Here is a 14868-nt window from a genome sequence, read left to right as displayed (position 1 = left end):
TACCACATTTGTATCATTGACCTGACACTGAGATTCATCTACTTTCAATGGTTTACTGAATTCAGTTCCTAATTTTTATTCCTCTAAGGGGGCGAGGCCGAATCGGTTATATCCCCACCGTATGAGGGTCATATCATAGTTGGGATTCCCTCCTATTATCAAGTTGAATCCTCACAGTGTCAACATAAAACCCATGCAGCAATCATAACCAGAAGGGGGGTAGAAGAAGAATTGTATTCAACCGAAATTTCAAAAAACGAAAATGCATACACCGAAATTACACATTTAAAACAAGCCCACTACCTTAAATTCTTGAGGAGAAAAACGTGAAAACCTCGGGATTCTTGCACTGGAATTTCGAAAATTCCTCTTCGGCGACTGAGCTGCGGCAGCGCTTCGCGGCTCTCGAGAATCCTAAGAAAACTAGGGGAGAAACTCGAAAAATTGGAGTAGAAAATGGTGTGAATTTTCGAGTTATAGGCCATCCTATTTATAGGGGTTGGCTGCTATCTCGATCGAGTTTATCCGCGCGTTTGAATTGAATCAAATCTTCATCTAGAATCGTGATCTAAATCTAAATATTTATCCCTGATCCTGGATGATAAATTTCGAAATCTTGATATCTTTCCCTTGGATAAATTTCGAAATTATGCCATGTCCAGCCTGAAAAATTTTGACTTTTGTGTCTAATTTCCAATATTCGGTAGACTTTTTATTTCCCAATTATATTTCTTAAATCCCAAAATTTCCCTACCTAAACTCGAAATTTAGTGGTATTTTTCCAAGATAAGATTTGATAATTTTTTTTTTTAAAATCCTGGTAGTTAAACTTTTAAATTTTTCCCAAGCCTGTATTTTATCGTGCAGATTTTTCCCTATATTTCATCAATTTCGAAAATCCTCCCTAAATCCTTCAATATTTTCGAAAATCCTATGATATCTACTTCAAGATTTGTAATCCAAGATTGAATTATCTTCCTGCTTAAATCTTTATCCAGGTATATCAAATCTTAAATCTATATTCGGTATAATTCTGCATATCTCAAATTCCGAAATATACACGATATTATTTAAATTCTTGAGTTCCAAATAATGCTCAAGATAAAATTATCCATTCCATTTCGAAAATCTTGCAAATCTTGGTACAAAATATTATCATGATAAAATCTAAAATCCTGGATTTTACAATAAATCAATAGAATAAACATAACGATCTCAAACATTGCAACATATCGAGGCAATGACAACTCAGTATGTGATTTTGGGAAACTCAAGTTGAATCAAACTCGAGTTGTGCAATCCCGAATCAACATTAATTTATACATTTCTCTTCTCGGTCTGACGAAGTCGAAGTCTCGAATTCAACTCTGTCCATATTCAATCTGGTAATGACAATATCGAATATATTGTGTCAATATACAACTCAATTCAAGACCTGTTCTGATCAATACTCAAATCTAGACATAATCTGATCAATGTCAACTATACAACGATACAATCGCAATCAATAGCGAATCTGATTAATAACAATCTACTGATGTTTCGACGGCATAACAATACAATCTCAATAACCCCGTTAATCTCAACATCACAAATATAATAACACAGCTCATAATTAATATCAGTACAACCCATAATCTCAACAATAACAGATCATAATCTCAAATCTGTACAAGCTCGCAATACCGGCAATACAATATCAGTATATACAAATCGACAACTCATCTGATACCAATCTGAATAATATCAATATACCTCGTAATACCGTATCAATCAGATATCAATCCCAACATCTCATAATCCATAACAACACAATTTTGATATCAAATCGATCTAATGACAATCAAATCAACTCTGAAATTCATAACAATTTCATACGGTATCTGTTTCTCAATCCGGTTTCGATTATACGATGTCTACTATGTCAAGAACATCATATATCAATCATATCTGATTCTGACAGTATCATAATTTCAAATCATATCAAAACGTAATAAAACTTACGTCCAGTTGAAGCCTGCGTCGTTAGAAACACAATACCGCAGTCGAATTCAAAATCAGATGGACGGATTGTTCGTAAATCAAATCCTAAGTCTAAGAAATTCAAGCCCTTCCCTGAATTTGCGTTTTCTTCAGTTATATATATATATATATATATATATATATATATATATATAGACATACATACATATATATCATGCATGTCTCAGCAAAACGTGGCTCACTCCTTTGTGCAGCACGTCTCGCGCATATGCGCGACCTATCTCGGCGCATATGCGCGACCTATCTCGGCGCATATGCGCGAGACAATATGTCTCGGCGCGTAGCATCACAGCAACTCGCACATATGCGCGCCCTCACTCGGCGCATATGCGCGAGGCTCTTCACAACTTTCTGCCACCCTCGCGCACATGCGCGGAACCATGTCGCGCATATGCGTGAGGTCCTCTGCCTGCCTCGCGCATATGCGCCCGGCGGGGTCGCGCATATGCGCGAGGGCTCTTCCTCGCACATACATCAATTCTTCTTTTCGGCTTTCCCGGTCCGATCCGTTCAATCTATTATCATCTCAATTATCAACCAATCATTTCAGATTACGATAACAAAATTCTCGGGCATTACAGTAACTGAAAAACGTCTCAATTCAACAACTGAAATTTCTCGTTATAATATTTAATGAATTTGAAAGAAATTGTATTGAGAAGTAAATTGTATTGAGAAATAATCTATAGAAATAATTCCAAATAATCAAAACTATAATTTGTTATTCTTCGTAAAAATACATTCAATTTCGGTACGATTTAACAATTTATCAGATTTATTTCAAAAATTGACAAATTTCGAACATCGTCAGAAATTGACAAATTTATACCTCAAATTGAAAAACTCGTTGAAATTGAATTTGATTCGTAGATTGGATAAATTGATAAATCACAGTAAAAAGAAAATTGAGAAGTTTTATATGCTATGTTTTCTTCCCTCCGGCGATGAAGATGAATTGATGGATGAATCCAATTACACCGACTTACTTCACTTTTTTCCTTTACAAATAATTATATATATTATATTATAATATAATATTTAATATTTCAAATACCATATATCCGTTCGGACCACTAATGCGATTAAATTTGTCAAAACTCATAACACGAAACTTATATATCTCTAAGTTTTCTACTCTCCAAATTTCAAATCATTTGGATTTCATATTACCAAGAAAAAAAATGATGCAAAACCCATAAAATAAGCTATTGGCTTAACTCCAGCATTTGTCTGAGTTTACTTTTTTTTATATACCCAAAAATAAATAACATGACAAAAAACTAATCAACGATTCTCATTACCACAAGCTCAATTTACCATTATCAACAGCCAAAATTCGGAAAAATTCCAAACTTTCTAATAATCAGGATTCCAAGTAAAATAAAATCAAGAGAACATCATAATTCAAGACCAAGCGCCCATGTCCTTTTTAAAAAAATAAAAATAAATCGGGTTTTCAGATATCCGATCAGGTACTTCAGACAGGGATCTTCTATCCGAGCCCGACTAATTACTTGATTTACCCAGAAAAATACACCGGGTCGGGTCGGTACCCGATCTTCTCGCTTTGATTGCCCACCCCTATCTCTAACTCCATCTTCATTGTAGGCGTGTCAATATTAACTCCACATCAATGTAAAAAAAACCATATCTATAATTCCCTTTCCAAAATAAATTCAACTCGAGAAATAATGTGTCATTAATGGTTCCTTAAATATAACACGGATAATTCTGATAAGCTCTCAAGATGGAATAAATAATGCTGCACAACATGTTACTAATCCTTTCAAAATCTACTGCTATTTTACAATCATACTCTAATGTGTACACTGTACATCAATCCTCTTCTAAACAAAATCAACAGAGTGAAAAGCAGCAGGAAGGAGAAATCCCGCAAAACCAATTCCTCACGGCCTTTGAAATATACAAGTTACAAAATACACAATGCGAAATATTAACATGGCTCAACGCGAAATAATAACATGGCTCATCAATGTGATCTGGTATCTCTAGTGGTTTCATAGAAAACAGAGCTAGAAGAAGAGAAACTTGCATCTGTTCGTATCATAGTTGAATTCTGCTTTTGGATTACACCAGAACTTTGACTTCTCTTCTCTTGGTTGAAGTCTTTGATGGCTTTAAACCGAACATCGTTCGTATATGCGCTTCCTTCTGGTATCAAATCTGGAATCGCCATTTTACCTTCAAGCATTTGGACAACCTCAAACATTGTAGGCCTGATAGATGGTGTGGAATTTGTGCACAGGACTGCTATTTTCACCACCATTTCTATTTCCTCTTTGTTCTCTTGAGAATGCAGGTTCTCGTCTACTAGTTCTTCAATGTTTTTGTTCTCTTGTAAGTGATTAGCCTGCAGAAATATGGGAGTTGCACAGTTATTTTTAGTGGAAAGCAACGGTTTTGAAGAATTTTTCACGTGTAAATGGAAGTTGGGAGCTACAATTGCTCCTACTGGTTTTGTGTGGCTACCTATGTGATATAGAAATCAAAACTTGAATTTAGGCTGATGTATAGCACAAAAGATTTGTGTTCTACTATTCAATCAGGCTGAATCTAATTTCAAGTATTTGCGACGTACCCAGTCTAGAAGGCAAATGAAGTTACGACTGGGCATGTAATTGTTGTTGCTTTTGCCACTGACTATTTCCAAGATGACAACTCCAAAGCTGTAAACATCGGCTTTGTCTGTCAGATAACCCCATAATGCATATTCAGGTGCCATGTAACCTCTGCGATCAATATGGGAAAAATATGTCAAGGTAATGGGGAGGAAATTCAGAATAATCTACAGTCAATGAGATAAGCTCACATTGTTCCAGCTACTTTGGTGCTTATATGTGAGTTCTCATCTTCGTTAAGCCTAGCCAACCCGAAATCTGATATTTTTGGATTTAGATCTTTATCTAGAAGCACGTTTGTAGCTTTAATGTCTCGATGAACAATTTTCAGTCTAGATTCATCGTGAAGAAAAGCTAATCCTCTAGCAATTCCAATACAGATCGAAAACCGAATTGGCCAGTTAAGTATCAACTGGCCTTCCTTTGACCCTGGAAAATATCATCCTACTACAGTTACATGCTAATGAAGGTAAAAGATGCATAAGACAAATGGAATCTTATTGAATCGGTAAATTATTACCAAACAGAACATGGGCGAGGCTGTTGTTTTCCATGTACTCGTATACCACCAGCAATTGATCTCCTTCAATACAGCATCCATACAACTTAACAAGATTTGGATGTTGTAAACAAGAAATCATGCCAATCTCATTCAAAAATTCACGGTTTCCTTGTCTTGATCTAGAGGAGAGCTGCTTCACAGCAATGACAGTACCATCAGATAGTAGACCCTGCAACAGTTTCTCCATCAGATTATGAGAATTACAGAAGGGACGGAATAAAGAAGAAGCAAATTTTTTGGTCAAAAACTACCAACTACCTTGTACACAGGACCAAAACCACCTTCTCCAATTTTGTTTGCACCATCAAAGTTGTTCGTAGCAGTTCTAATTTGTTTCAGCGTAAAAGCAATAGTTTGCAATTCTAGACCTTTCAAATCTGTCAATGAGAAGCATAAAATGAGCCTTTATATTTGACTCTCGAACACTGATTGTTTACAAGTCAAGAAATGTTCTATCATATTTAAAGGATTCAGCACATTACCAATCCCTGATTGTCTCCTGCTTGTTAGATAACCTTTCCACCAAAGGATGCCTAAAATTGCCATTATAACACATATTGAAAGTACTGCAGCAACAATGTAAGCAGTAACATTCTTCTTTTTGCCATATGAACAAACTTTGAAATCTGCAAAGAAAAATAGACAAATAAATAAGAATACTCACTGAATTATATTTTTCATAAAACATCTCTCAACTGGATTCAAATTTATTTGAAACTAGTATGTTACCCATTCCTATTGGTATTATAAGGTAATACAACTATTTTTGGTGTTTCTAGGGTACATCACAACTGTTTTAAGGTAAGCTTTGACCGTAACACAACTTTTAGTACATTGCAAACTCCTAAAGTAAAGGCTCTTAAGCATTTCTCCCAAACTTTGGCTAGCATAAGACAACGGCCGAAAGGCAATATAAACCCATGCACTGCTTTATGGAAATTATTATCATGTTCTCGCTTTCCTTCTGATGGTGTGAGATGCATTTAATAAGTAATGCAAATCACAAATTCTCACACTTAAAACTTGAGATAAATTTATATTTATTAATAAAATAAAGCTTTGGTCCAGTAATTCGGGACTAGATGTCAAGAGTAACATTAGATTTACAGGTTAATCAAATAATAAAGTTGCTAAATTAAATTTGTCTGAACCGATCCCAATCAAGGAAGAAAACCATTCTCAGTTCTGTGGAACAGATGCAGTTGCATGAGTTAAGAAGACTATAAGAGCCAAAATATAACAATATTCAATATTGTTATGATTAAGCGCTTACCACTAGACCAAAAACCATAGTTGTTAGCAAAGGCGCAACTTTATTTTCTTATATTCGTGGTAGCGCAGAGTTCACCTACTTGGGTGCTAATAGGTCGGGCTGTTAGGCTCATGAGTCCGAGGAGAAGTTGGTGTTGTCTCGTATCTCTTATATATCATTCTTACCATTTTCTCTACCGCTGACCCTGTCATCAGGAGATACTGTGTTACCCATTAAGATCTGATGTCATTCTTTTACGGCCCACCTGGCCAACCAGACCAAGCGGCTCAATGTGAGCAGTTTGACGCACGAGAACTTCCCAGGAGATTACTTATCCAAGTACTACTCTCACTCATGCACACTTAAGCTCAACATTCCACTCCCAAATAAATATAGATATATGTTTCTTGGGAGACTTAAACTCATGACCTCGCTCTGATACTAATTGTTAGGATTTAGCGCTTACCATTAGGTCAAAAGTTATAGTTGTTAGCCAATGCTCAAAATTATTTCCTTATACTCGAAGCAGCGCAGAGTGCACCTATTTGGGTGCTAATGTGTTGGGCTGTTAGACTCATGAGTCCGGGGAGGTGTGTCTCTCTTTTGGTGCTGTCTCGTATCCCTTATAGGTCAGTCTTACCTTTTCCCTACAGCCGAACTTATTCCAACAAAGACAATATTATCTGTTAAGATCTTGTGTCACTCTTTTACAGCTAACCTAGCCAACCAGATCAAGCAACACAACATCAAAGCCAACCAGATCAAGCGGCGTAATGTCAGCAGCTTAATGCAGCAGAATTTCCTAAGAGGTTACTCAACTCATTATTATTATTTTTTAATGGTTACTCAACTCATTATTACTCTCACTTGTGCACGTTCAACTCAACTTAAGAGCTTGCAAATGCCACTAAAACATTGCCTATCTGGTCTCATACTGTAGAAACGATCTGACATCGGCATTTTTTTCAGAAAGTAAAGTAACATTAAGGAAAGGACAACGAAGAAAATAATGGGAAGAACTCACTAGAATTGACCGAAATAGCTGATATAAGTGGACCATAATCTCCTCTGTTAGGAATACGTATAGTCCCTTTACTTGCCCAGTAAAATCTGATCTCCAAGGTACCATCTTCCACTGTGGCATTAAAATTTCTAATCACAGGTTTTTGAGCTCCATGAGCCTCATCTTCGATGTTAAAATTTTCCCAAACTAGTTTTCCCTGTCGCAGAAATGGAATATCAGTAAAATAATACAAGTCAAGGTGCAGATTGCGTTTCATTTTCTCAAACAACCAACCTGGATGTATATATTGAACATCCGCCTGCCAAGACTGTTATATGTATCATCATTCGTGAAAAGAATTTCAGCAAAGTGCAGGGTCACATTGTAACTCCCATTTTCCAGGCAGTAATGAAAATATGTCATCGAAAGAGGGCTAAGGCGTGCTGTAACATACAAGTCAGACAGATTCGAAACCGATGTGGCTTTGATAGTACGTGAATTTTGATAAGTAGGTTCATCCATGAAATCTCCGGTGCTAGTAAAGCCCCAATAGTTAGCACTTAAATATTCTGCAGAATCACCTCCTTCGTCTCCCTCATAAATAACTTTTCTTTTTCCTTCGTTGATGGTTAAATCTTCCCCGCCACAATTAACATATAACGAGCACCTATCTGTCATAAGCAAACAAAGAGCTCTAGATTACAACTTTTAATCATCAGGCTTGCACAAACGAAAGAAAGTTATTGAGAAGTTTTATACACTGAAACCAACCAAAAATAATGAAGGATAATCAAAATCCAATTTACGAAAATGATAGAATCAACTTTTGGTCATTTAAAAAAAATACTACTTTTTCGAAGGAAGAAAAGGATGGCATACTTACATCTAGGACAGAACAAATCCTTAGTACATGGAAGGATTCGTCCTCTGTTGAAGGTCAAGCATGGGAAGAGTTAGCATCAGAGGAGAACTCATGTTTACCGACTTGCTATCTTTCAGACTAGTCCATATTACTGACCATTAATGAGGCAAAAAACAATAAGTGGCCGAAATGCATCTTACGGTGTATTCACTGTTGATGAGCCTTTGAACAAGTTAACGATTCGATTCCTACTACAGGAAAAAAACAGCAAGAAACAACTAAATATATTGAAAAAGTAAAAGTTAAATCAACATGATAAGGTAAAACAAATACTAATGGATTTACGTGTTGGGCAGACAAGCAGGATCATTGGGGCCTTGCAAAGTAAAGTTGTTGTAAGACAGGTCACTGCATCAAAACAGAAAAGCTAGTTGTCATTATCTGGATACTAATGTGATAAGGATGAAATAATAAGCATTGATAATGTAAACATTTGTCAACTTTTTAGAGCTTTAGCAACATGGGAACGGAGTTGAACAAATTTCTTATCAGCAAAGACAAATATTATTCAACTAAGCCCCTTTAGCTTTATAAATTCCATTTGAACATTCGACAGAAAACCTTCAGAATCCACAAACAAAAAAATAAAAGAAAAGAAAGAAACCCACTGTTCTGTCAAGTGTCCATAAATTATGACCTTAGATGGAGAACTTGAATTTAAAACTTTTGATGTGAAGTATCGAGAATAAATAGCAAGAACTGTTAATTTCATGCCAAGAATTTGAAAGGGGGTACATTGTTTAGTTATGAAATAAAACGAACCAAGAACATTTTCTTCTCATGATTATAAAAATACAAAACATACATGTTGCCTCCATCCTTCAAGATTGTTTCAGGTACATTTCCACTCAGCATGTTGCCAGTCAAAAAACTACAACAGTAAGATCATTTGGTTAGAAAACGTGCTGGCCGGGAATAAAATTACTGGTTGAGAAAATGCACCAGAAAAGAAGTGAACCGGATTAATTAAGAAGAGAAAAGCCTGATTTATAACATATTATCATACTTCCATCAGGATAGATTCTTTCTCTAAAGATGATACTTCATCAAAGAAAATAAAACAGAACATTATATTAATACTCACACAAATTTCAGATTTCTGGCAATGTTATTTCGAATCCCTCCCATTAACTTATTGAAACTGACATCCCTGTCAATGAGAATGAATGAAAAATATAGCCAATACGGAATTAGAATGTCAGTTTTTCATTAATTTTCAGATAAATAGTTTTAAATTTTTCCAAGAAAAAGGGAGTGCACTCAGGTAGGAGAAAATGTTATTGAAAGAGTAACACGATCACAAGAGTCAGTTTAATATCTGAATGATACAATAGCATCAGTGTAACAAAATGAGACGAATTTTAAATCGTTCTAAGGAGAGTTCGAGAATCAAAATGGATTGAATTGCCAAAACAATGTAGGTTATCATACCACCAATCTCCATAAAATAGGCATTCAATATACAACAACAGTAAATTCCAGCATTGTCATTTTTCCCCAAGAGGATAAAGGTCCTCATTTCCTCCAACTCAGCACACACTAAGTTCATAGAATTAGAAACATTTACAGATCAAATTGTTATGACAAAAGCATTTATTTTCGTTAAGGAACATGTGTTTTACTTAATTGATCATATTGACTTAAGGAACACCTTTGGTTCTACTCTTTTTTTCACATCATCTTTAGGAACTTCGAGAGGTAACGTCTCTCTGTTCTACATAAGTCAGAAAAGAACTTTAAAAATCCACCAAACTCAATTGATTGAGGTTTGATGGTCACCAGTGGATAGATGGTGTATCTGCACCAAATAGCTGACTAAGAGAGTAAAATAAAGGAGGAAAAAATGCAAGTCCCAAGAAAAAATACTAGAAATTCAAATCTTCTGAAAAAGAGAAAAGAAAGACAAAAGATATGGTCAAATGTGGCCTCCAAAACCAGGCGACAATCTAGAGATTCCATAAATAAGAGAGAAAAGAAGGGAACGAGGTTGCTTTTGACTAGAGTGAAAAGCCAACAGAAAACATATAACTATCAGCATATCCATTCTAATATACGGTAATAATATACAGTAATGTCACTCACAACATTGTCAGAAGTCTGAGTTTCCAGACATATGCAGGAATCTCCCCAGTAATGTTACAATTTCTCAACACCCTACAAAAGAATGAGCCATTATAGAGACAATAATAACGAAGAACCCTCTTGACGAGAAAGTTCAATTTTCGCATACAAAGTCGACAAGCGTGTAGAGCTCCGTAACGATGGAAATTCCTGAGGTGGCCCTTTTAAATCACTAATTCTCCTGTAAAAGATAATTTATCAGAAGCTTTTTTGACAGGTATGCAAGAGCCAGATGAGGAGAGTAAAAGGCTGGAGTCCAACTTAGTATCGTAAAATACTTACAGGTCGGTAAACGCATTCAAATAAGATATGTTAAAGGGGATAGGCCCTTCCAGTCCACTAGCTTGCATTTCTCTTCATTAAATATTTGAACATTCAATTACCATAACAGGTACACAAAGAGAAATTTTCCATTATATTCAAAATAGGGAATGTGAAGATATCTTACAATTTGGTAAGAAGTTTCCAGCTGTGAATGAAGTCAGGAATTCTCCCACTTAAGTTGAGATCATTTATCCTACTGCAACGCAGTAGCAATACCATTCAACAAACCAGAGAATTTCAAAAAACTAAATTAGATTAAAGATGATAATACAATGTACTTACAAATCTGTTACTTCGGTTAATCCAGCAAAAGACATCGGCAACGGCCCTGTTAATTTGTTTGAGGACAAGATCCTGCGATTCAATCAACAGCCTTAAATAATGAAATTGCTGGTCGTAGGACTATATATCATAACTATGGTTTAACGATTAAAATTACAAGAGCAGTTCTTACAGAGTTTCCAAATTAATCAGCCTCCCAAGCTCAGAAGGAATGGTCCCGGAAAATTGGTTGGCTTCAAGGCTCCTGGTCAAATGTCAACAATTAAATTTTTCATACAATGCACGGAAATTTTTCCTTTCTTTAAGCCAAACATGGACAATACTGAGAACTGTGACAGCATTCTTCAATCACACATTTGACCTAGTTATTTCTTTCTTTGGAATTTGTAACTAGCCTTCCAAGAAAAATGAAAAGATGATACAAACAACAGTTTAATTGCCTTCAAATAGTATATACGGCATGCCCCTCACAGTTTCATCTAACTTCCATTTTTTCGGTCATGAATTATTTCAGAAACAAGGGGGGATTGAGTTAAGGCGTACAGGTACGTGAGGCTTGTAATGTTTCCCAACAACTTAGGAATTTCCCCTGATAAGCGGTTTACAAGAACGGATCTGCATAAACATTTGAAATCATCAAAATTTATCAAAGAAACAACCATGCATTAAAAACCAACATGTATAAGATGAAGCATACATAAAGTTCAATCGTGTTAAAGCCCATTCTTTTGGAATTGTACCAGTAAGGAGGTTGTAGGCAAAATCACTGAAATAAATCAAAAGTCAGATTATGTTGAACCAATATAAGCATGAAAGTCGGATAAAATGTGTAATCTAGAGATCATACTGGTCTTCTGAACTTACACATCTTGGAGGTAGGGAAGCTTCAAAATAGAAGGCGGAAGAGCCCCCGGAAGATTGAAGCTCTTAATGACACTGCAATAAAGTAGAAAATTAAAATAAATCCTTAAGCTCATAGTCAATGCAATGGAAAAATCACAAGTTATTTGTCTTATAGTACAAATAAAGGGATAAAAAAAAAAGAAACCCGTCATGTCAAAAATGAAATCCATTAGAATTTATGTAAATAAATGTTATCCATTTCTCATTGAATGCTGGCGCTCTTAAGAACTAAGACTATTGAAATGTTCAAAAAAATTAATATAATTTCCACTCAGAAAATGAAGAACCTCCTACTTATGTTGATACTGATCTCGGATTCGCAGGAAAGCTTAGACATGAACAGACTGCAGCTATCTAAACAAATGTTACACTTGTTCAAGAATTGCAAAACTAAGCAGCTAGGATTTCATGCACAGGTATATTCGCTCCTGTGGAATGGTTCCATATAAAAAAATCTTAACCGAAATGGAAAATTCCAAAGTAGACAAATTTATTCCAAAATGGAATGATGCCAACCTGCAACAAAGACATCATAGCTTGCACAAAGTGCTTTTTAAAAAATGTAATGATATATCTAAATCACATTTACAGCCGTACATCAATTAAAATAATAATCACAACATTTAAATCCATGTAGCTTCTGAGAAAACTGAATATTTGAGTGCCATACATTCTTACAACATGGCAGACGGTATTGTTGGCAAAACTGCAATCACAATCAACAAAACCATCGGAGCCACTTGGAGCAGTTTGTGAAATCCCAACCATCTCAACTTCACATGAATCAGCATTGAATCTCCAAAATGTTGCACCAAGTTCATTGGCGATTTGTTGTAGGGCATCCACTAATCAGAGAATGGATTTAAAAAGAACGAGATAAGTTGAGAAGACAAGTAGCCAAAACTTGAGAGCTTGCAAAATAACACGGTACTTGATGTGAAAGTACCGAAAATATGTGCTTGCTAAAAAAAATCTCCTTTTCCTTGTAAATTAAATACAACCAAGTCCAAGATTTAATCCCATCAATTTTAACCTTAAAAGTTCCCGATCAAGTTTACAAAACTATATCCTAGAATATGGCAATTCATCTTTAGCCGCTTTGTGAGAAACATGCTTTCCTCAGTCACGAATTCCCCAAATCTCATTCTCACAATCAACATATACATGTGAACTAAAAAAGATGATGAATACCATTTTAACTCGCCGCCAAGTTATTTCTCAACTCCACCCCAACTCCTCAGAATTTACGACAGATTTAATATCTTTCTTCACCAAAAGATTTCCCAGTTTTCACTACGATCTCATATGTTCCTTGAATCTTCTCTCACTCAATATTGAGTATCAAGAAAACCAATCTTTTATTCAAACCAGATTCAGGGCATCCGCCAAAAAAAGTGTCATACTTTTTATAAAGGAGCAATAGATCAGTTGCTTACCTTCGTCTTTTGGCACCTGTGACTCAGATAATTTCAGTAGCCAGAAACAACAAATTGCAAAAACACAAGAAACAGCGAGAGACTTCCCAAACACCATCCTCAAGCATCAAGATTCAAGATTTATCCACATACGAGACAATTTATAAACAGTGGGAAGATTATAGTCGGTTTAACAAATAAACAGTTTGTTACTTGTGAAAGGAAAAGGACCACAAATCTTTCAGCGAGACCCGATGATAATCTTTTAAATTCCGTACTATAAAAACAAAGGTCTAGTTAAAGAGATTTTTAGTTTTTACTTCAAAATTTCCAAGGTTATAATAAAATAATCATTAGTGCAAAGTTGACAGCTTTGAATTTTCGACTCTAGCCAAGAATCCAGATTTACTTCTCTCTTCGACAATTAAAGGAATATCCTTAGTGAAAAGTTGACAGCTTTGAATTTTCGACTCTAGCCAAGAATCAAGATTTACTTCTCTCTTCGACAATCAAAGGAACAAGCTATTCCTATAACAAACAACCGTATTAGACCGATTATATTATACATTAATTAGGCTAAAAAAGTCTGAAATCAAGAAACCGATGTTGCTTGTTAGTGTATGGTGTAATCATGCTTAACCACAATTATATACAGATATAGATATTATAAATTTAATTAAATATGATTTTATTATTATTTTTTGAAAAATATAATATTTTCTTTTTAAGTATATATTTAAAAAACTTAAATTTTTAAAAAAATATAGGGTTTTTTTTCATTATAAAATGGTATATAGCGATATCATACCGAAATCTCGGTATAACGCAACATTTCGATATAAACAATATAATAATTATACATACCGAAAATATGAAATTTTCGGTAATATCGATATAAATTTTTTTAATACCTTAATTTTCAATATAATATGTATTTTTCGATACGGTGCGGTACGGTATATCACGTCTATGTAATTGGAATGCATAATTTAATAAAAGGGGAATAAAATGTAGAACTCATTGGGGGTTAAAATAAATAAATAGTCTTATTTCACAATTAATAATTGGTAAAAGTTGAGTATCGAACCTCAAAAAAAAAAAAAAAAAACAAATGAAAGTTTAATTGGGATTAAACATATGTTATTATTCAATCTATGTATCAGAAAAACTTGGTTTTAACCCTCTTAAATTAAGAATACAGATGTTATATTACATATACCAAATTAAATTTACTATTATTCAATTTATGTCATTTGGTATCAGAAATACATACATTTGTATCTTATTTTCGACAATCTGTATTTTATGTCAATAAAAGTCATTACGTTATATGTTTGAATTTGTCCGTGTACAAACAATGGCGATATAAAAAAAAATTAAGAGCGTGTTTTAAAAATACGAT

At 34.7% G+C, this 14868-nt stretch overlaps 1 protein-coding gene across 3 annotated transcripts; it reads right to left on the bottom strand.

Annotated features, from left to right (window-relative positions):
• Window positions 1–3735: 3735 nt before the first annotated feature.
• LOC142533848 (putative LRR receptor-like serine/threonine-protein kinase RFK1) lies at window positions 3736–13978 on the bottom strand. 3 transcript variants are annotated; one of them, XM_075640767.1, is made up of 24 exons: window positions 13488–13978; window positions 12722–12896; window positions 12013–12084; window positions 11846–11914; window positions 11692–11763; window positions 11321–11392; window positions 11149–11220; window positions 10991–11062; window positions 10825–10896; window positions 10652–10723; window positions 10504–10575; window positions 9506–9571; window positions 9227–9292; window positions 8707–8769; window positions 8562–8609; window positions 8383–8426; window positions 7794–8170; window positions 7521–7716; window positions 5727–5870; window positions 5503–5621; window positions 5203–5413; window positions 4874–5111; window positions 4643–4793; window positions 3736–4414 (listed from the first exon to the last, which is right to left on the bottom strand). In XM_075640767.1, the coding sequence occupies exons 1-24, from the start codon at window positions 13582–13584 to the stop codon at window positions 4034–4036; spliced, it is 3021 nt and encodes a 1006-aa protein (XP_075496882.1). In that variant the 5' UTR covers window positions 13585–13978; the 3' UTR covers window positions 3736–4033. The 3 variants fall into 3 exon arrangements, with proteins under 3 accessions (XP_075496882.1, XP_075496875.1, XP_075496889.1); XM_075640760.1 differs by having other exon boundaries at window positions 3737–4414; window positions 8562–8612; XM_075640774.1 differs by lacking the exon at window positions 9506–9571 and having other exon boundaries at window positions 3737–4414; window positions 8562–8612.
• Window positions 13979–14868: the final 890 nt, after the last annotated feature.

This window comes from Primulina tabacum, chromosome 2 (genome assembly GCF_025594145.1).
Source record: "Primulina tabacum isolate GXHZ01 chromosome 2, ASM2559414v2, whole genome shotgun sequence".
NCBI lineage: Eukaryota > Viridiplantae > Streptophyta > Magnoliopsida > Lamiales > Gesneriaceae > Primulina > Primulina tabacum.
The sequence above is the reverse complement of the archived record's forward strand: the minus strand, read 5'-3'. Positions and strand labels throughout refer to the sequence as shown.